Here is a 22,551-nt window from a genome sequence, read left to right on the forward strand (position 1 = left end):
AAATTGGTTAGCATGATTCAATGGTTAAGAGATAGGGCTCACTTAAGAAGTCATATATAAGCCTCACTATAGAATTCTTGCCCTCAGACCATCTCGTGCAGAATAATGGGCCAATACAATGACTAGGTTCAGCCCAAATACAAGGCCCATGTCTAAATCTTTTATTCAGGCTTGAGGCTGATTCGTACATTATACAAGTCCACGTCTTGCTACGAAAAAGCTCTTACGCATTTTTTTCCCCTGCGTTTAGATTGAGCTAACTTGTGTTTAGGTTCAGCCCAAATACAAGGCCCATGTCTAGCACTTTTAAGAGCATTGCCAAATACTCTGCGTTTAGATTTAGATTACGATGCATGACCTAGCTAAGGAAAATGACTAAAACGGTTTCAAAAATATATGGCATAAATTCTTAAAAGTGCTTATGAGTTAGGCAAGTGATTTTTGGTGCTTTTTCAGGATGCATTTCCAGAGTGCTCTTGTAAATTTTAATAAATTTTTTAACATGCTTCTAAATTCTAATAAAACTGTTAGCGAACCTGTGTTGGGCTCCAGTTCATTTTGGCTTTTTAGATTACTTAGGCCTCAAAATTTGTAATCAAAGTAAATTTCCAAATACTTGTCACATTAGGATTCGCTATATCACTATATATTGTATATGTTATGTTATGGATGAATGGAAATCAGCAAAACACATTTCTATAAAAATCAATCTAGAAAAAGTGCTTACTACAAAAACAATCTCAATCGAGCCTCAAAATTTACAAAAACAAAACTAATGAATCTTATCGATAGCCTTGTGTAACATTCGGACAATGAAAAGTGTCGTTTGTTTTGTTTTCTTGTGGTGTTGTTTTGTTGTTAGCACACATGGCGCGTGGTACAAACAACAGCGACGTGCGTGCACTGGTGGACTTGACACAGATGGTTTTTGCAATGTCTAAACCTACTCATTTCATCAGGACATCAGGCATCTCATTGAATCACCAGTACAAACTAGAAAGACAGAAATCAGTAAAGGCTTTCCCTTTCAGTTTGCAGAGATGAGGTAATGGTGGGGAAGGAAGAGGTCTTTTTTACGTATGGCATTAAGCCAAGTAAATATATATATATATATATATATATTAATTGTGGTCAAGATGAGCATCTTGTAACCCTACCAACCCCCAGAGGAAAAAGGACACACGGTAACGGGTGAGACAACGACCCGTTGACCGCCAGTCACTGATTTGCCTTGTAATGGACGGGTCATTGATAGTACTGCTTGCTCTATATTTCTCAATTAAGAAAAAGTTACAGTCAATTAACTTCTAATTACTTTCACTGTCACTTCTTCATGTTTTCTATATCAAAATGAAGTCTACAATCATCAGGAGCTGCAAAGTGTTTGACTAAATGGACAGTTACGAGAACTAATTCATCAAATGATACATCGGTATCGCAAAATTTATAATTAGCGACAATTTTTAATTTCGTACATGACAATCATAACATGTCGTAAATGAGAAATTATTTAGTGTGACAGTAATATTATATTGCAAATGAGAGAATTATTTGGGAGAGAGTAATCAAAGAACCAAGCTCGTTAATATTTTGTGGCCACTAATTAAATGAAAAAAAAAATCTGATATAATCCAGAGTTGTTGAGCAATTGACTATAATGTAGTACTCTCTAATGGTGGACCCTTCAGGCCTCTGCGGGATTTGTACGTAAACATGTTCTAGAAGCCCACCTACTCACCACGACCAAATTCTTGGCAAGTAGTTCTAGGTTCTTTGTCTTTGAGAAACACGAACTTGTTTGGGATGAACTCTCAGAATACATGCATTCTTTTACTACTTGTTTTTCACGTTTTGTCGCCAAGACTTAAAAACCCAATAATTCAACATCAACTTTGCCTTAATAGCATAAGAAAATAGTGGTCTCAAGACCTTAACGATTGACTTGGAAAAAAGTGGTGTCTTAATATAATATAATATATATAAAAGCTTCTATGAATGTGTGCGTGTGTCTTTCTGCGCATGCACTTGGTGAATTTAAAGTCCCATTCCCACCACAAATTTGTATTGGAACATATTGTACAGTCAACATCCTGAATTCCTCAACAAAGACAATCAAATTTAAGACTCATTTGAGACTATTTCTTTATGAAGTATTTCTACTCATAAGCGTTTTTAACAAAAGCGCTTTTATTATAAAAATCTTGAATTTTCATAAAAAATCAAAGTGCTTCTTAGAAAAAGCACTTGGGAGTGTTTCATGAAGAAGTACATAGCAGGTGCTTATCTAGAATGCACTTCTATGACTCATAAGCACTTCTAAACTTTTCTCACAAACGTAAACGCTTTTAATTAGCAGAAAGTGCTTTTGACCCTTCCAGATTCCAAAACACTCCCAAACAGGCTCTTGGTCACATACAATTTATATGCCTTGCATATCCACTGTGGCCCGTTTTGCCTGGCCTTTTGTCACATTAAAACTGAAATAGAATTGTCTTCGGGTTCAAAATGGACTACAAGTTTAAAGAAGTTTGTTAATGAAGATATTGAAAAAAGATCGCATCATTTTGATGTTCTAGATCTTTTGTAATATATAATTGGACTTGCACCCACACAGTATTATTTGATCATATCCCATTATAATTGTGTTACCGATCGAAAATTACTAGCTAGGTTTCAAAAATTTAAATTGTTAGAGAATGAAAACATAGTCTAGTACACATCCATATATAAGAAGCTATATATTGTCATACAATATACATTCGTAGGTGTGTACCTACCTATCTACGCGTTTTTGAAGTAGCTAACATTTTGACTTAGTGTAAAAAGTTGGAAAATGGCTACGTACTGCACGTAATGTGTGGCTATATGAACCGATATCTTTATCTCTCTTGTTTATCTTTCAGTTAGCAAAGCAATGTTGATTGATGCTTGTCAAGTCGGTATAGTTTTTCGAAGACTAGTATGAATGTTGGTTTATGGCCTCCGAGAAGTCTTAGAGGACAAGTTACTTGCTGTGGTTGGGAGGAACTTCGTCTATAAAATTAAATTCTAAGGAAAAAAGAAAAAGAAAAAAGAAGAAGCTATCAACTTCAAAAGTGAACGTCATGTTTGACCCTAAACACAATTAATTGTTCTACATTTCATGACCTTAATTAACCATGGTTTTTAATAATTAAGTTACGTTAATTATAATTTTCTTGTGCTAGTCGCGATGTTTTTTTTTTCCGTTAATTACCATGAGATTATTATAAAATTCAAAAGTATTCAAATCATCGCATCTTTAGTTCAGAAACCGAATATTAGGTTTTTCAAAGATCACGAAAAGCCGTGGCATGCGTTGTACATGAGTAGATTAGGTTATGAAGAAGAACTGTCGGTCACTGCCTCACGACACTATTATTTCTATCTTTGGCATGACTAAGATATCATGTCTTTAGGCACAGGATGAACATGTGATAAAGTCTGAGAGGAGTGTCGAAGCCCTAAGTCTCCCTATAAACCTAATTTTCCTACTTATTTTGGTTTAAAATTGAATAACACACTGCCACACTTTTCGTTTCGTAAATAAGGAATTATACAGTAGCCAACCATGGAAGAAAAATTTAATTATGCATATCATGGGTTTTTAAAGCAATTTTTACTCAAAGCCTGTCATACAGTAATTTTTGTGGATAATAATGTATTTATATTATTGGATATATATGCGTCAACAGGATTTAGTCTAGTGAAAAATGGTATTAACTTATAGAATAATGGTCTCAAATTCGAATCCTCATGACACTTTGGTAGTGTGTGAATGAGAAACCCCCATAGTAGTGACTATCGCTTCTATTAAAACAAAACAAAAACTATTGGACATATAATTCTCATCACCCTACATATATAAAAAGGAAGGTTTTCCCAGGTGAGTTCAGATTAAAAAATGGGAAGATTCCAGCCAATTGATTAAGGAAAAAAGGTGGTAGGGTTGGCGCAAAGTCATCATCCTTAAGATCCAATGTGTAACCAAGAAAAATTATAGTCTAAGTTACCATATATTGAGGCAATTATATCCATCACAAGACATTAAATACTTTTCGTTGATGGAATCTTTACTTGTCAAAATTGTTTTTTTATCTTTCGTTTTATTTGTTTGTTATTTATCGACACAAAAGAATAATTAAGGATATTATTGTTTTTGTAATTGTATATATAAACCATATCACTTTTTATTTTTCTTCCTTCCAATCTGACGTAAGGCATTTGGGTGTAATCATTTTCACGAAGAAAAAAATACAGCACGGTAACAAAATATGTAGGGTTGAATTTGAAAGTAATTTCTGGATCTAGTAGAATTGGAAGCTATAATCTAGCTCAGAGCAGTAGGAGTCTAGTATTCAAATCCACCTACCTCATCCTCATCAAGCCTTAGAAACCTTTCTTGTTTTAGTTTCTCAACTCCACTTCACCAATCAAAATACGAAACAATTCAACCAAAAAAAAAACGAAAAAACAAGAATATCTGATTTTCCATCGTTTTCTTTCCTGTCTACTTGGGAATCATTTTCTTTGTGCCTCAGATATTCAAACGGTTTACATTTAAGTCTCTTCATTTAAAGTTCGTACTTATAAAAAGTAGATAAAATAGACGAATACATTATTTCGAGAAAATACTAACATAACAATAATTTAATTGAGCGATTAAATAGTATCGTATTCGACTGATTTTTCAGATACAATCTTTAGAAGAATGCTAAAAACATTGACGATTTATATTATTAAAATACAAGACATAGAAGAACTTTACCATAATATCTCTGAAATAACTTATTCGAGGAGCTTCCATCTTACACGTATAAATACATGTATTATATATTGGGTGGGTGTATATCGTTTTGCATGGTCCCGGGGATTATTGGGTTCCCTTTTCAGCTCTCTCTCTTCCTCTGCTACAAAGCTTGGAGCTTTGTCTGTTTCTCTCTTTTTCCTCTCTGTCTAGTTGCTGCGCTCCGCGTTACATGTCTTTTCCCTGAGATTCCGAACAAACCGCGTTCCACGACCACTTCACTTGTTTTCCCTTTTCTTTTTTAAACAAACTTAAAATAAATAAAAAATAAAAAAAAACTCTCTCTCTCTCTCACTCATCACTCTCTCCTCTGCATTTCCACATACATCTTATAAACACCTCCAACCTCCCCCACATTTTTATATTATATCACTCCTTATCACCACCACCTATCAATACATATAATTTATAAGTCACTGTCTGTTTCCAATTTGAGTTTCTTTCTCATCAATGAGGTCTCATCCGAGGCACGAGCGCCGATGGGCCTCGGACTCGGTTCCCGAGAAGTCACTGGTCAGCGCCGGTACGTCGCCGGCCATGACCGAAGATTCGAGCTCTGGAGCCGATCAGGAATTCGTAGAAGTAACTCTCGATTTACAGGACGACAACACCATCGTCCTCCGCAGCGTCGAGCCTGCCACCGTCATTCACATCGACGACCTCGCCGGCGTCGGCACGTCACCTGGAAGTGAAACTCCGGCTTCTGCCTCGGCCTCGGCTTCCCGGTCGCCGTCGACGATGCGCCGAAGCTCCTCCAACAATCGGATACGCCAGTTCTCTCAGGAGCTGAAAGCTGAGGCGGTGGCGAAGGCGAAGCAGTTCTCTCAGGAGCTTAAAGCCGAGCTGCGGAGGTTCTCGTGGAGCCACGGCCACGCCTCGCGTGTTTTGTCTGCTTCGGCTTCTCAGAATGCCGGTGCCGGAACCTCCACCGGCACGTTCGACTCGGCGCTGGAGGCTCGGGCGCTGAGACGGCAGCGAGCTCAGCTGGACCGCACTCGGTCAGGCGCGCATAAGGCGCTTCGCGGGCTGAGGTTCATCAGCAACTGCAAGAGCACGAAGACCAATGGCGTCGACGCCTGGAACGACGTCGAGGCCAGCTTCAATAAGCTCGCCAAAGACGGCCAGCTCCTCCGCGCCGATTTTGCTCAATGCATCGGTACTAACTACGTCAATTCATCGCCGCATTTTGAATTTCGGTTACGATTTTTAGAAAATGACCGTACAGTTTGTTATTTTTGTACATTAAAATCTTTGGTTTTTTGTTGTTGTTGTTGAAGGAATGAGAGATTCGAAGGAGTTTGCTCTGGAGCTGTTCGATGCGTTGGGCCGGAGACGGAGAATGAAGGTGGACAAAATCAGCAAGGACGAGCTTTACGAGTTCTGGTCCCAAATTTCCGATCAAAGCTTCGATTCGCGGCTTCAGATCTTCTTCGACATGTACGCAATTAATTAAAGTCATTAATCATTTGTTCAACCTTAATATTATATTCATTGAAGGCAACACTTGGACGAACAGGGCAAACCCGTCATTTCACTTAATTCTTGTTTTTTCTATACATTTTGATTCTCACAGGGTGGACAAGAATGAAGATGGTAGAATTACTGAAGAGGAAGTAAAAGAGGTACCCCATTTTTTTAATCAACTTTGAACGTGTTTAAGCAGCCACATTAAAATAATAATATAAATTATGGCTCATGATCCATTAGCCCAAATCTTCTCCGCCGACCCAACTGGGCTGTCTCAAATTATACGAGAGTCTCGCATAAGCTTCTTGGTGGTTTCATTTCATGGTCTACAGGGTGTCATTTGGGATAAAATAATCCCAGGGTAGGCGGGATTGGGTGACCATAAATACATGAAAATTCCAAAACTAACTACCACACTTCAATTAACAATAATAAATCCATTTTAAAGGAATTAAAATGTTTTCAATTTTCTCTGCTTATGATGTTTACCATGTTCCAAGGCATCTTTTTCTATTATTAGTTGGGTTATTATTATTATTATTTTTGGATGGTTGATATTGGACACATGGCATGTTCAATTTCCTCTTTTTTTATCAAATTTTTGGGAATGGTCTTATCGTTTTCAGTGGGGTTGGTGGGGGCTTTTTAGTCTATTTTTGGTACTAATTCGGTCGTCGTTTTTATTACGAAGTCAGTGTTTGATGGGAAAATAAATAAATTATTAACTACACATTTTTTATTATATTTGATTTTTAATTTCTTAATTTTAAAATTTTGAATGGTTAGATTATCATGTTGAGTGCCTCTGCAAACAAGCTATCGAGATTGAAGGAACAAGCAGAGGAATATGCAGCTCTCATCATGGAAGAGTTGGATCCGGAAAGACTTGGCTACATTGAGGTGGGTCCCTTGCTACAAATTTTTGTTGGATTTTTTTTTCTTTATGTAGAGATTATTAAACTTTAAAAACTAGAGTCTTGTCTTTGTTTATTATAGTACGACTTTCAATTATCTGTAAATTAGTGTTGTCACATAATTAATTGGGTTGGTTTATTGAACGTCAAATAGGAGAAATTAGAGAATACTCTGGTTGTATGACTACGTGGTATATCTTGTACACTTGTTATAATATGAGTGGCCAACATGATTTATTTTCCCCATTTTAGGATAGTATTAATAAATATCCACTTATATTATAACACATGTACAAGATGTATAACGTTGCCGTACTACCGTAATATGCTAATCACTCGTCAAATAGGGTATTGATCGGTTAGACTTGACTTTTTCCTTTAAACTTTCATTAGATTTTTTTCATATAGTTCAACCGTACACGAATGGAAAAGCACCTAACTCTCTATTCAAAAACTTAGCTGTGTTGGAAATTTGGTACCAAAAGCTAATCTCTTAGGTTTTTTTTTTTTTTTTTCTTCTTTCAAACTTTCATGGAGAAACATCAATGACAGTTGAACCATTTTCGTTATTGTTGACTTACAAGGCCTCTTATTTTCTCATTCCTTGGCCACCTTACATCTGTATTTGCCTGAATTTTTTGATTGCTGCTGCTAAGTGTTGATCGAGACTTGTTATTTTGTCTATGCAAAATTTGCTTCAATAAGGCTAAGAAGTAGTTGGAGCAATTCCGAAGACTTTAACCTAGTGAGAGATTTAATTTCCTAATTAAGCTGGCAAATAGGTGATCCACCCATGCATCTTTCCCATTCTAAAAAAGCCTTCACGACTGTTTCAAACACTCTTCTTTTTATTTTCGTCCAAATATATCATAGCGGATATGTTGGAATAATCTAGAGATGTAGTCTACCTTGTACATTTCAAAAGGGTATTATCGCAATTTCAATCGAGACTAAAATTCATCCTCTCACCTACTGCACTTTGCTAGTGACATTTCTGACATTCACATATAGTCGTGTTCCCATGTGGCCTTTCTGTTTGCAATCTTAATTCTCACTCAAAAACGTCGGCACACGTGTGCCATTTCCCCACCAGTTGTAGTGTTCTGAGTTGACATCATGCACATTTTCTGATATCTTTAAATTTTTCTTTAATATTTTGATTTATACAAGCAATAGTCTTATTCTAATCTACGGATGACTCGAATTAGTGCAAAGTGACGGAAGCATTGTCATGAGTAACTGGTCTAATTTTTACGTCTACTTTGATCTCGTGTATTTGCGCTGTAATATCGTCAACCTCTAATGATGGAAATGTTGATGCAGCTGTGGCAATTGGAAACCCTTCTACTACAGAAGGACACGTACCTAAACTACAGCCAAGCACTGAGCTACACGAGCCAAGCTCTAAGCCAAAACCTCCAAGGGCTGAGAAGGAGAAGTCCAATACGCAGAATGAGCACAAAACTGCTCTATTATTTGCAGGAAAACTGGAGGAGAATCTGGGTTTTGACATTGTGGGTTGCCATTATGATCGGGCTTTTCACGTGGAAGTTCTACCAGTACAAGCAGAAAAAAGCTTTTCATGTAATGGGTTATTGCCTTCTCACGGCTAAGGGCGCTGCCGAGACTTTGAAATTCAACATGGCTCTGGTGCTCTTGCCTGTTTGTCGAAACACCATCACTTGGCTCAGGAACACCAGGCTAGGGTTCTTTGTGCCTTTTGACGACAACATCAACTTCCACAAGGTACACAATTACCACCAACCTTGAAAATTCTATCTTTGCTTATTTTATAAGTTGGTCTTTTGTCTTGGGGCCCATTTAGGGGAGACTTTATAATATTTAAGGTTAACGCCATGAGCCATTCTAATGAGAGTTTTGTTGCTTATAAGAAAATAGTGAATTGGTTATGAGCATCACACGTCTATGAAAAATGTGGACGAAATAAATAGCATTATAATTTATACACCTGCGTTTATAGGGTAAAAGGAAAAGGATACTGCATGCCTCCTCTTTGCGAATCACAGGTTGATACACATGCAAAAATAATTCATAAAAAACACACAAATTTTTTTTTTCACACATATCACACTGTTATTAACAGAAATATAAAAACTCATATTTTCATGATAAGGAGGGAAGTATTTTTTCCAAAAGCAAAGACAATCAAGTAGTGGAAACCATTGACTTCAACTCATTCTCATGAAAAACTAAAGCAATGCCCTGAATGCGCGTGTTGACTAAGGTTCTAACTTTTGTCCCAGACAAATAATAACACCACATGTTCTTTATGAATAGGAATTAATTAAAAAGAAAAAACAGATTCATACTGTTAACAATATATAGAAGATGTGATTAATGATTAATTCATAACGTAATACACAGACTGTAATTAAAACATGGTACTTTAATTTGATCAAATTTGTTCTGATGATATCTTAATTGTTCATGATTCGATAGCTAATAATCCACTTACTAAATGGAACCAACAACAAAAGAAAAGAGACATAAACGATAGTGATGTCTGCACAATCGGTGGTTGAAATAAATTTATATATGTATATATATATTTTTTTTCTTGATATATAAAGTGTCGCAGGTCTATAGATCAGATCCATCCAGTCTTTCAGTATGCAAAGAGACAAGTGTCACCCATGCAAGATGCCACGCTTTTAGTAAAATTTTTAGAAAGGGCTTTCTAGGTTTTACACTGAAATATAATTTTAGTAAAATTTAAGAATGGAATGGTCACGGACTCACTGATCACTGAAATCTAATTTTGTTGCTGTTGCTATCCTAGGTTTGACAAATAATGAAACAGCACGTGCGTTCTTAAGATTAAAGGATAAACTATGTATAGACTTGAATCTGAGTGAACTATTCAATTTAGTTTCTATTTATTTATATGCCAATTTGATTTTAAGTTTCAACCATTGAATCAAATAATCAATGGAATAATTTGGTCAATTTTGGACTTATACATAGCCATGATTGCTGATTTTTTTCTTTTTTGGGCAATAATTTTAACTTGGGTACTTTTAAAAAAGTTTAAAAATAAAATCATCCTTGCATTGTGGCTCACTGCTATGTCTGGTGTCTTGATTTTAAATGTGACATAGAAATGTCTTTATGTATAAAGGTTTTGGCTAAAAGACTCTTCAAGTACCATCACATGAGTTCATGACACATCAAAGTGAGACTGTTTAGCAGCACAATGACAGAGTACTTGATTTTGTAGAGGTCCTGAATTGAATCAATTCTGTCAATCACCATCTAATTAAGCTCATTTCTAACTCGATCGAACGCCTGAACATACGTGTCATCCCTCTAAATTGTGCTTTACTTTGATAAATCTTTGCAGACCATTGCTGCAGCCATTGTAGTTGGTGTCATTCTCCATGCTGGGAACCATCTTGCCTGTGATTTTCCAAGGCTTATAGAGGTCTCCAAAGCTGACTACGACAAGTATTTGGTTCTAGACTTTGGAAAACATAAACCCAAATATATAGATTTGATCAAAGGAGCTGAGGGCGTGACTGGAATTATAATGCTGACATGCATGGTAATTGCTTTCACACTCGCTACACGATGGTTCAGGCGCAGCATTTTTAAGCTTCCCAAGCCCTTTAACAGGCTCACTGGCTTCAATGCATTCTGGTATTCCCATCACTTATTTGTCATTGTCTACGCCTTGCTCATTATCCACGGCGTTTTCCTCTATATGGTGCACACATGGTACCTTAAGACGGTATAATTTGAGATCCTCTGTCTTCAAATATTGTAGTCATTATGTTTAAATTGATTAACTAAGAGAGTTATCTTCATGTTTCAGACTTGGATGTATATTTCTGTTCCTATTTTACTATATGCTGGAGAAAGGACCCTGAGAATCTTCCGGTCTGGCTTCTATACTGTTCGACTTCTGAAGGTGAGCATAAGTGCAATTTTGTTAGTTAAAAAACTAGCATATACTGCTACTTCTTTGCTAGTAAATTACATTTTTTCTTCTGAATTATATGATCATATATTAATTATGAACCTGCTCTGTATAGGTTGCTATTTATCCTGGAAATGTTCTCACATTGCAAATGTCTAAGCCTCCCCAGTTCAAATACAAAAGTGGACAGTACATGTTTGTCCAGTGCCCAGCTGTTTCTCCCTTTGAGTGGTAGGTCACCATTTATTGAATAATACTACTCTTCTTATGAGGCATTCAATTCCAATAAAATCGTGTCAATTTTATATCGACATCGTGCCTGGTTTCTCAATTCAATATGTTGATGTGTTATTTTTATGTATGTCAGGCATCCATTTTCGATTACATCAGCTCCCGGTGATGACTACCTTAGCGTTCACATCCGCCAGCTTGGTGACTGGACACAAGAGCTTAAGAGGGTTTTCTCAGAAGCCTGTGAGCCTCCCTTAGCCGGGAAGAGCGGCCTGCTAAGGGCTGATGAAACAACCAAGACAAGGTGTTTATCATCATGCTAATTAGTATTTCCATCGTTTCAGATTTCGTCCTTATTTTGGTCACATTTGTAGTATAATATCTAAATATAAGTTCTTTGTACAACAGTTTGCCCAAGCTTTTAATAGATGGACCTTATGGTGCCCCAGCACAAGATTACCGGAAATATGATGTCCTGCTACTTGTTGGTCTTGGAATCGGCGCAACGCCTTTCATCAGTATTCTAAAGGATTTGCTCAACAATATTGTCAAAATGGAAGAGCAGGCAGTAAGTATACATAGCTTGTTCAATATCCAATCTTATTATATCACCAAGTCCTTTGAATGACTGGAATTTGCAAACTCACAATTCTGCTTTTTTTCCTCTTCAGGACTCTATTTCAGATATGAGTAGAGCATCAGACCTAAGTGCTGGGAGTACAGATTCTCCGAATCCAAACAAGGTTTATCCGAGACGGAAAAAGACTCTGAAGACCACCAATGCCTACTTTTATTGGGTGACGAGGGAGCAAGGCTCATTTGATTGGTTCAAAGGAGTGATGAATGAAGTTGCAGAACAGGATCAAAGGGTAACTGGACATGTTCTGTGGACGCACATACGTTTATGGTTGAACATGAGTTTGATTAAAGCTAACTTTGTCATGACTTTTGATTTAATTTCAGGGTGTCATTGAGATGCACAACTACTTGACTAGTGTGTACGAGGAAGGCGACGCTCGATCAACACTCATCACCATGGTCCAAGCTCTCAACCATGCTAAGAATGGGGTCGACATTGTGTCTGGCACAAGGGTAAGAGTTTTGATCTCTGGCATAATTTTGTAGCACTGAAACTGCAGAAAAAAGTCACAAAAACTGAGTGGAAAAATGGTCCATTGTACTTTTACTGATTATATATTCCTGATTCTTATAAATAGGTAAGAACCCATTTTGCAAGGCCTAATTGGAAGAAAGTTTTCTCAAAAACTTGCTCAAAGCACTGTAATGCAAGGATTGGTAAGTCAATGTGCTAGAGCTATATCGACACACACACACACACACACACACACACACACACACAGAGATATATATAATTATGCAGAGTTTGCTTTCTGTGAATACTGATACTTGTGTTGAAATATTGGAACAGGTGTTTTCTATTGTGGAGCACCAGTTTTGGCCAAAGAACTTAGCCAGCTCTGCTATGAGTTCAATCAAAAAGGTTCAACCAAGTTTGAATTCCACAAGGAGCACTTTTAAAGCACTCTGGGAATACATACATATATAGCTACCCCTTTCTATAGCTTCTCCATTCAAATCCACCCCTAGCTAACACACCTTCCTTCGCCTGCAGAGTAAGAAATTTTTGAAATAATCTTAGATTGATAAATAAGAAAAGGGTTTCTGTACAGTCTTGGGTAGAAAAAGAAAGGAAAAAAATCAAGTATATAAATATGTATTTATACAGAATATTATGTATTTAGTACTTAGCCATATAAATTATTATAAAGTAAGGAAGCACTAGCAGAAGAAATATTCTGGTTAGTGAGAAGACGATAGGAATCTGAATGCTGCACTGGGCCTGCATTGTACACGTGGTCAGAGATGATAGTTGGGAAGGTGACAAAAAAAAATGTCATTGTTGGGGAGCTAGTAGGCAGCTAGAGTGCGGTACAGCCAGAAGTTGACCTAATTCCTAATGGAAGAAGACATTTTCATAGGTGGGGGGTAGAAGAAGACAGTTTGGGAAAAGAGAAGAAGCCAAGGAAGGAAGAAGGTTCTTTGGACTTATGGAGGTGGTGGGGGTGAGATGGCTTTTGTCTGTTGGAGTGATTCATCTCCTCCTTTTGTGAAGTGGGCTCAGAGAATCCTTCTAGAATGTGTATGATTATGATGATCTGCAGAGGATCCCATGCAGTGCAATTATTTTATTATACCTTACTTTTACAATAATAGAATTTTGCCTGTAAATGAGGATCATACTTTTATTATTTTTATTTTTCACTGTGGTAATCAGATCCATATGAATGAAAGATAAGAATGAAGTATCTTCGGAAGATTTTGGCATCCAGTGTGAAGTAAAGAATTGGGTCCATTGTTTTAAACTTTTAAAATGATTCTGTTAAAGATATTTTAGGCTAGCCCCACCAGTAACTTTGATTTGAAACAAACAACTTGTAACGTAAAAGTTGAATTCCGTTTTATTTTAAAAATGTAATTCCATAAATCATTCACAAATTAATCGTTATAGAACTATAGAATTGTTTTAGTCATGCACCCGAGGTCCTGAGGTCCTAGGTTCGATTCCTCTCTTCTCCCAATATCGCTTGTATTTTCTGTTTCTTGTTTTGGTTATAGAGGGCCTCAATGCCAAGGTCAATCTCTGTTTTTTCAGTGGGCTAAGGTTTTTCAGCACTCTTCTTTTTGGGGGTGGATTTTGGGCCCAAAGCTTAAAAACAGAAATAGCCTGGGCTCCGCAACCCTAACTAGATCAATGATCATCTAGCGAACACAGAACAAGTAGTCAATGATCTCCCAGAGTCCCTTTCTCTATGAATATGCTTGAGAAACGAATTCAACATATTCTTGTCATACATTGGTCGTGAAAACTATTGTCATGCTCATACTACTTTCATCAAAAGTCATGCTTTTAGTTCAATCACATTATTCGAGCACTCAACAATCTATAATTGAATTGAAACTATAGCCTAGCATGTACTGAAGGCAACCAATTAGACACATATATGTTTGTGAACAGAGGCTACATTATATATGGGGATCCTCAATTGAGGAGATAAAAGTGATGAAACTTGATGGTTTTTACGTATTTTTTTTGGCTAATATAAGATGTTGGAGTAAATTAAATAAATTGGGAAGGTGAATATGTTATGAAAACCTATAATGAGAAGAACAATATATGCTAGGAGATGATATTCTGCTTCTTAATAAATAAATTCTTTATTCAAAGCAGGTTATTACATGCAGAAGCTTGTACGAAGCATGTGTTATTACTGTATGAGACATTTTCAACATCCTTTTTTCCGACTACGATACCCTACAATTTCCACAATCGAGCACCCTACAATTTCCACAATCGAGCATGTGTTAGCGGTGTCGTCAATCTACAACCTCTACACCAATGAAGCAAGAATCACCAGAGTAGGACCAAATTATATATATACTAAAAGCTCAATCCACGAATCACTGTTCCTAGAGTTCATTCACAATAGTGAATGACGGAAATGCCCCTCATTTTGCTGAATTTTTCCTTATGTTTTTCTTCATTTTTGCCCTAAACTTCCCATTCGCTTCTTTTCTTTCGATTCGAACGTTTCGTTTGCTCTCATTTTCATCCATTTCAACCATTGGTTGGGTGGTTGGGGCAGCCATGGAAGATCTGATCATTCATTGCGCATGCGTGGGGCCGTCGATTTTCTTTGGGAGGTGGGCTGCAAATCTAGCCGCTTTTGGTCTTTATCTTATCGTTCTCCTCTCAGATGTTGTGTTCGTGTGTTGCTGTTCCAGATGCGCTTCATCCTTCTTCTCATCGCACGGGTTTAGCTCAAAGGATTTCTGGTTTTCTAGGTTGGTTTATTCATTTGTCATGTCGAAAAATTGAGAAGTAAATCAGAAATTGTGTTTGGTTTGTTTTTACAGGGAGGAAGATCTAAGGAAAAAGAACTGGAGTAATCAATATGAGAACCTCAGTCGCTCATCAACTGTAATTGATGTCCGTGTGGCTGATATTACATTTGCGTGTGGTTATAGACTCCTTTTTTTAAAAAAAATTTATTTTTTTATTTTATGACTCGAGATCAGAATTATAATTCTAATAGATGTTATAGATTTTCTGTTTGCGTGTGGTTATAGATTTTCTATGTGGCTGCTTTTTTATTTTTTATTTCTTTCTGTTTGTACTTATCTTGATTGTTTTCCGATGAATTGTTTCACCAAAGATCAGTTCAACAGTACTCTGATATATATATTTTGATGTTCAACTACGAGTTTGTCATACATATGTGTGTTTAATGTCATGAAGAGGTCTTTGCAAGTAAGACTTTGTACTTATTTGTTGAATGTTATGTTTCTTTTCTCGCTTGGCCTCTCCGATATCACTCTTTCCTCCATCACATCATTTCCTTTAGTTGTTAAATTTTCTGCTTTTAGTGAATTTGAGGGGTATAAAAGGAAGTGGAGGGAATTGGGTTCGGTTGTGTGAGTGAAATTATGCATCTTTGTGTGTTATTTCAGTCCAAGTTTGTACCTTTGTATATATGAGTGTGTTGTTCTGTTTATGATAAATGGGAAGGCAGCTGTGATTGGGTTTCTATTGTTGTTAGATTTTGAAATTTTGACTGGTAAAGGCATTCTCAAGGGAACTGACTTTTTGGACTATATTTGCTCTGTTTCAAATGCTTTGCAGTAAATCTTTCTCTGAAATGAACCAAAAATTATATACACTACTTAACCCAAGCAAACAAAAGTGGGTGTTTTCATGAGTCATATATATATATATATATATATATAATTTGATGTTAAAGCTCCTTCAATTTGTCATTTTGGATATCTATATAAGTGCATATGTTTGTAAATCTTTTGAGAAGTAGATCATTTTAGATCCTTCTTAGGTTTTGCACTTCCTCTGTCTAAAGCACCTGTAATTTATAATACAATTTACATCAGAGCATATGCTTTGTAATTGAATCATGAGAGCATTGTTGAATGAGGGGATCCGTACAGAGTGGTTTCTTTCCGTACAGATTTTGCTCTAGCTAATTTTTTTGGTTTAATGAAAAGATTGTGCATGTATAAAATACTCAAACTAATTTCATCTCTGATTTTTCTGTTTTTTTCTTCCTTTTTCTTCTTCTTTTTTTAAACCATGTTTTCTTTTGATATTTTGCAGGTGGTCTTTTGTTGCTTTGGATAGAAGCAGTTTAGTTGGTGTTTTCAATTCTGTTAAGCAAGGGGTGAGTTTCTAGGCTGAAATTCCAATTAATTGTTTTAAGGTTTGTGAATAGAGCATAGGAATTAGCTAATGGCATCAATTGACAATTGGTTGGTGTTAATTTGTTGTTGTAATGATGGGTTTAGATGATTACAATATCTGAACATGTTGGTAAATCCTTTGAGTGTTTTGGCAATTGGGTACTTGAGAACTCCCAACATGAGGAGAGAGTGACAATGCGTAATTGATTGGAGGGAAAAATATGGTGTCTTTCTCTTTGTGTGTAGGTGGGTCAGTGGGGAATCAATCACTGGCCCTGTGTTCTGAAGCAGCGTTTATGAGACGCTCTCATTTTTTTGCTTGCAAATTGCAATTTGTTGGTATTTAAAGTAGTGGAAAATTTTCAAAACATTTCAAAGTGGTCCTAACTCTGATTTTCTGTTTTTTTTGGTTTTTGAATTTGTTTGTTTCTTTTGTTTTTGTGGAATTTTTTAGGAGTTTCACTAAAACACCCAAAATGGGGGCTGAAATTATAAAAAAACCCAACACTCAAAACACTTTATAAACACACCCAAAACCCATCATTACACACACTCAAAACCCATTTATAAACACACCCAAAAAATATACAATTGTTGATTTTGGGGTTGATTTTGGGTGTGTTTCTATGTTTAAATAATGCTTGGGTTTTTTTTATAAATACATGTCTAGGATTGAGTTTATTTATAAATTTGTAAATTTGTTATTCAATACTCTCTCTCTCTCTCTCAAGGAAAGCAAAACTTGAAAAAGCTTTTCTGATCAGGAGAGTAAAAATAATACTTAGAAGTGAAGAATCACTTTATGTCTTAATGACTAGGACAACAAAACTTGAAAACGCTCTTTTAATCCAATAATATACTTACAAAGGTTAGAACCAAAGAATCACTTTATAATACTTCAATTGATCTGCTACATTTATTGGATTCCTGAGTATTTCTTTTTTCTTTTTTTTATCAACTTTCATATCATATTAGTACATCCACCACACAGACACATCTTTCATGCTCTATTTTTCGTTTGTCTTGCTTCTAAAAAGTTAATTATTAATTTTCCTTGAACATGGTTTTCTTTTGTTTGTTGTAAAAAAAAAAAAAAAGAACAAGAAAAAAAAAAGGAGAGAAAACTCTATGATGAGAATTGTTGGGGGATGGGAGATATTTTTTTATTGGCTCTTTCTCCCATGAGAGCTTCACTGTTGAAGCTTGATCTGGCTTTCTTGCGGCCGTTGATTTCGTTTGTGGCTGCTATGGTGCGAATTGGTTCGTCCATTTGGTCCTCTTCTTCATCAGATAATCTTCTTTTTATTTGTTCGCCTTTTTGTCTCATATCGTCTTCTTCCTCTTTCTTTCGTTTGTGCCTGTGCTGGTATTTGTTGGGTTTCCTTCTTCAATTTTTCAGATATGTCTTTCTTTTTCTCTTCTTCTTTTTTAAGCACGTCTTCTTTTGATGTTTTGTAGGTAGTCTTTCGACTGACGGTTCGAATGCCTCACCCGTTGTATCTCCCGATCGCTCCTCCTCGAGATTCAACGACAGCCATCCGACGATGACATGATCAATCGTCTGGGACCTGCGGTCTTTCCAAGGATCTCAATCAAAAAATTATTAAGCAGGCAAGATCTCTCTCTCTCTACTTGAGCATGTGGATAATGAACCCTAGGAGCTTAATATCTGTTTGCATCTAAAAGGAAATATGATTTAACACTGTATAAAATATGTAGAAACCTACTTACCCTCTGTTTGCTAAGAAAATGCAAGAAAAAAACAGAAAATTTCGTCTTTTTAAACATTTTACTGTTGTTTTGTGGTTGGGAGTTCAATAATTATGCTTATAAGAGCGTTTGAGGTCACCCACTTAATAACATTATACTTTTTATTGAAATCACTTGGGTTTCTGTGGAAACTCAAGGACATAAAGGCAAAAGTTTGAGTCTTTGTTCTATAATTATCTTGAATTGAAAATTTGGTGCCTTTCTTCTTTCTTGCATTTGCTTGGAATTACAATGAAAATTTCCATTCATTGTTTTTTGGTTGTTGAAGAGTTTGAGCATGAGGAAAAGGTGATTTTGCAACCTCACCAAAGCATTTCAGGTAAGAACCATATCCTTGAATTGCCCTTTTGGACCAAAAGTAAGCCTTTTGTGTGACGGTTTATCATATGATTGGGTTCTATGTTTGAGCTTATGGATTGGTTCATGGTGGATTTGAATTGGCACCCAGAGTTGCTTGGGTGAAGCTGATGACTTTGTGCATTGCAGGACTACAACAAAATGGTGCAACTACATCTATTCGTGGACTTTGAAATAGAAACAAGGTTTTCTATCTTTTAATCACCTCCACCTGTATTTCAATTTCTTTCCCTTTTATTAATTTTGATTGTATTTCTCCCCTGTGATGGGATTGAACATGCTTTTGAACTGGTAATGGCAGTGATTGTTTGTGCGTGAATAAAGGCTTGCCATTGCCCTTGAGTGCTGATGTGGGACTGAGCCAGTGTATATGTAACAGAAGTTGCGGTATACAATGTTCTCTCTCCCTCTCTTTAATTTCAGTTTTTTTTTTCTTTTAATAGAATTTCGTCAAATATTTTGGTTCTGGATTTTTTGTGTTGAAGAAATTTACAATAAAGGTATTTTATGACGTTGCTCGTGTTTGTAAATATCTTTTGTAGAACAACACAGGAATGTTGACCGACTTTGAAGGTGTTAGAAGAAAAAATGAAGTAGGGTTCAGCGTTTGGACTAGCAAAGAGGTTTGTCAATTCGTCCTCTCATCCTCAATTTTTTCAATTAGTCGATTACATCTCAGCCTTAAATTCACTTGTTTTTTTTAAATTTCTGTTTAATTTAATGAGACAATTTCATGTTATGCAGAATTCTAAATTATGCACTTCTTTTTCCATGTTAGGGTATCTGGGATGCTAGGGGTTTCTTTTTATTCTCTTTTCCACTGCATATTATAACTTAGATGGGTATGCTTCAAGAAGGTTAGTTTTATTCTTGAAGAATACCCATTTGGTTTTAGACGTAGTTTATTTAGTTAAATATATGGCTACTGGTGAAATGGATTAGCCAAATATTGCATATGTAATATGCAAACAAATTCTTAGTATTGTTGCAAACAGTCAGTTTAAGTGAAGGATTGTTGTATGAAATTTGGAAACAAATATCTAGAAATTATCTTCACAGTTTCTTAGGTTCCATTTAATTTGGTATTTGTTTTTGTGTGATATATTTCTCTTAGGCCGTGTACAAATGGTAAAGCTGCAATTGCGCCCTTTTTGTGCTGTGCAGTTCACAAGATTCAGGTTGTTGGGAGAAGCTCCTCGGCATCTATTGAGCACCCTAAGATTTACCGAGATGAAGCTCTGGGCCACCAATGAGGTTCGCGCCAAGTCCAAATTCTGGTATAATCCTTAACCCTAGCTCAGCTTTTGTGATCCCAAATGTTCATTGGTGAATTTGGTTAAACTTAATATAGTTGATTCATTTGTTTGGATTAGGTATTTCCTTAGGAAGCTGAAGAAGGTCAAGAAGAGCAATGGCCAAGTGCTTGCCATTAATGAGGTTTGTTCTCTCTGCCGTTTATACTCTATTTTTTCTTATTAATAAATTTATACCCATTTTGATTATTTGTCAGTGTTTAATGTAGTCAATGTTGTTTTGTGGTGGGGAAGTGGTTCCTCCTCAACTCTCCTCCTGGCTTAATCCAATTTGTTGCCAAAGGTCTCCGCCTTTGACCCACTCTTCTATCACATTTATTTCGCTTTTTTCTAATTTTGTTTCGATCATTTGAATCGTATTTTGTATTTGATGTTTGGCTTTGGTGGCAAATGTGAAGAACACTACCTCTATTATTTGGAATTGATTAAGATTATTTTTTGCCCTGTATTTTGGCTAATTTTTTCTTTGGGAGTATTATGAAAACCTATCAGCATATCCACACCTTCTTCAACACCCTATTTCTCTGCACATTTCCTCTCAAAAAAGGCTTAAATGCTTTACTATGTAGCCTTTTGTAGTTTTCCTGCTTTCACTTGGTTCCATTTTAAGTTTTATTTTTATTTTTTTATTTTTTATTTTTTAAATCTTTATTGTAAATTTGTTATTTTAAATCCTTAATTTTAGGATTAGTTATGGTTTATTTTTATACCTTATAATGAATTGAGATGTGGACAATGAATGTGTTTCTTCCTTCATAGTTGTGCTTAAAATAATATTTCTCTTGATATCTTTTCTTTCGTATATAGGTGACATGAAGAAGAAACAGGGAAGGAAATCTCATATGTAATGGGTATTTTATGTTGGAGGTTAGGTTTATTTTATGATTTTTTATGTTAGATTTCATACTGAATCAATTTGAAAGGTTCCCTGAGAGACTATGAATTTCTTTTAAGTTTTTATGGTTATAAGTTATAACACATTAAATTTATTTTTCTTATCAGTTCTTTCAACTTTATTTTGCTAATTCAGTGAGAGTAGTTGTCAAAGATGGCATCAAAGCTTAGCAAATCTATGCTTGATGGGGTTGAAATTACAATTTGATCGGTGATAGGACTTTTGGTTAAATCCCAAGCAGGAAATGCATTCTTTGCCATAGTTCCCACAGTCCTCTTGGCTCCCTTGATGCTATCAGTAAGTTAATTAGGTTCTATAACCTATAGGTGTTTGAGGTTATTTCTGCTTTTATAGCTTACTTCTCTATTAGATCAACATAGCCTATAAATGGCAATACATGTATCAGATTTGACCTTAGGTGTCTATAGATCATCTATTCTTTTGTACAACAAACTTGCACATGGTTTGATTTTGTTATGGGTATTTGGTTTGATTCTATTAAAGTCTGGGTCTTTTGGTTTCATTGTGGCAATGACAGGTTATACTTTTGTCTACCACATTTGTAGAATGCTTGGCGTATTTAAATTGTGGTTTGTGCAGTCGATTTTTTGGCCTTAATTCTGTAATAATAGCCATTGTCTTCACTAAATTTTCCCATTTGTCTACACCAACACCTCTACCAGTTTCCAAATTTGTAGCAACTGATTAAACACCCATTGATTTGATGCTATTAAAGCTCGAGTGTTTTGGCTTAATTCTCTCATACCTATTTAATAAATTTTCACAATTGTTCTAAGTTTGTTATCAATTGATTAAATAGACAGTATGAGTTATACTTTTGTCCATCATATTAATAGAATGGTTGATGTACCTAAGCTGTTGTTTGTCTGTTGGATTTGTAACTTAATTTTGTGATATGGTAGTTGGTCTTCGCTAAATTTTTCCATTTATCTACACTAACACTGCCATTTTCCAAATTTGTACCAAAGTTAAAACCCCTACAAAGGACAAGAAACGAATAGAAGCCAGCCTCTATAGCAAAGCCATCGAGAGAAAGATCCCCTTCAATATACATCCAGTGAAAATCCTTCCACCCCCATTATATATGTAAAAAGCTGTATCAAACTCTTGAACAATGAACATCTTAAACTATGATATTTTGATGCTATTTTGATGTTTTAATTGCTGCTTGGTTTATTAAAATATGGTTATTTTAACATGACAAAGCAGCATATAAGCGTGTTATTAGTCTATTTTTTATAACATAAACTTGCCAATAAAGCATGATGCCACTATTTAGATCTCCATGTCTATATAAATAGTACCATCTTTCATATATTTTTTCACGTCTTTTGAATACATTTGGTTTCAAAACCCGCATGACATGTGCGGTGCCTTTGCTAGTAATAACTAAATGTCTTGTTGAATACTTAATATTTTCATCAATTCGACCCAAAAAATAATAATTTCATCAATAGGTTTATTTCTGTTGGATGTGAACACACTAATTGAATGTAATTAGTCCATACCATAGTAAAATAGGTAGGTTAAATGTGAAGTAGAGGAAGATAAAT

The 22,551-nt window shown here is 35.8% G+C and overlaps 1 protein-coding gene and 1 long non-coding RNA gene across 3 annotated transcripts; both read left to right on the top strand.

The window, feature by feature from the left end:
- Window positions 1-5,130: 5,130 nt before the first annotated feature.
- On the top strand, window positions 5,131-13,094 carry LOC103337595 (respiratory burst oxidase protein F). Its single transcript, XM_008240764.3, has 14 exons — window positions 5,131-5,981; window positions 6,103-6,262; window positions 6,399-6,447; window positions 7,079-7,192; window positions 8,530-8,952; window positions 10,568-10,954; window positions 11,039-11,134; window positions 11,259-11,374; window positions 11,511-11,678; window positions 11,783-11,942; window positions 12,046-12,243; window positions 12,338-12,466; window positions 12,592-12,670; window positions 12,804-13,094. The coding sequence occupies exons 1-14, from the start codon at window positions 5,276-5,278 to the stop codon at window positions 12,911-12,913; spliced, it is 2,895 nt and encodes a 964-aa protein (XP_008238986.2). The 5' UTR covers window positions 5,131-5,275; the 3' UTR covers window positions 12,914-13,094.
- A 6,872-nt stretch (window positions 13,095-19,966) lies between these two features.
- On the top strand, window positions 19,967-21,238 carry LOC148915211 (uncharacterized). 2 transcript variants are annotated; one of them, XR_016122046.1, is made up of 5 exons: window positions 19,967-20,046; window positions 20,143-20,206; window positions 20,292-20,365; window positions 20,890-20,949; window positions 21,085-21,238. It is a non-coding gene; the product is annotated as an uncharacterized LOC148915211 (long non-coding RNA). The 2 variants fall into 2 exon arrangements; XR_016122045.1 differs by having other exon boundaries at window positions 21,113-21,238.
- Window positions 21,239-22,551: the final 1,313 nt, after the last annotated feature.

The sequence above is a fragment of the Prunus mume genome, linkage group LG7 (assembly GCF_029339155.1).
Source record: "Prunus mume cultivar Tortuosa linkage group LG7, ASM2933915v1, whole genome shotgun sequence".
Taxonomy (NCBI): Eukaryota; Viridiplantae; Streptophyta; class Magnoliopsida; order Rosales; family Rosaceae; genus Prunus; species Prunus mume.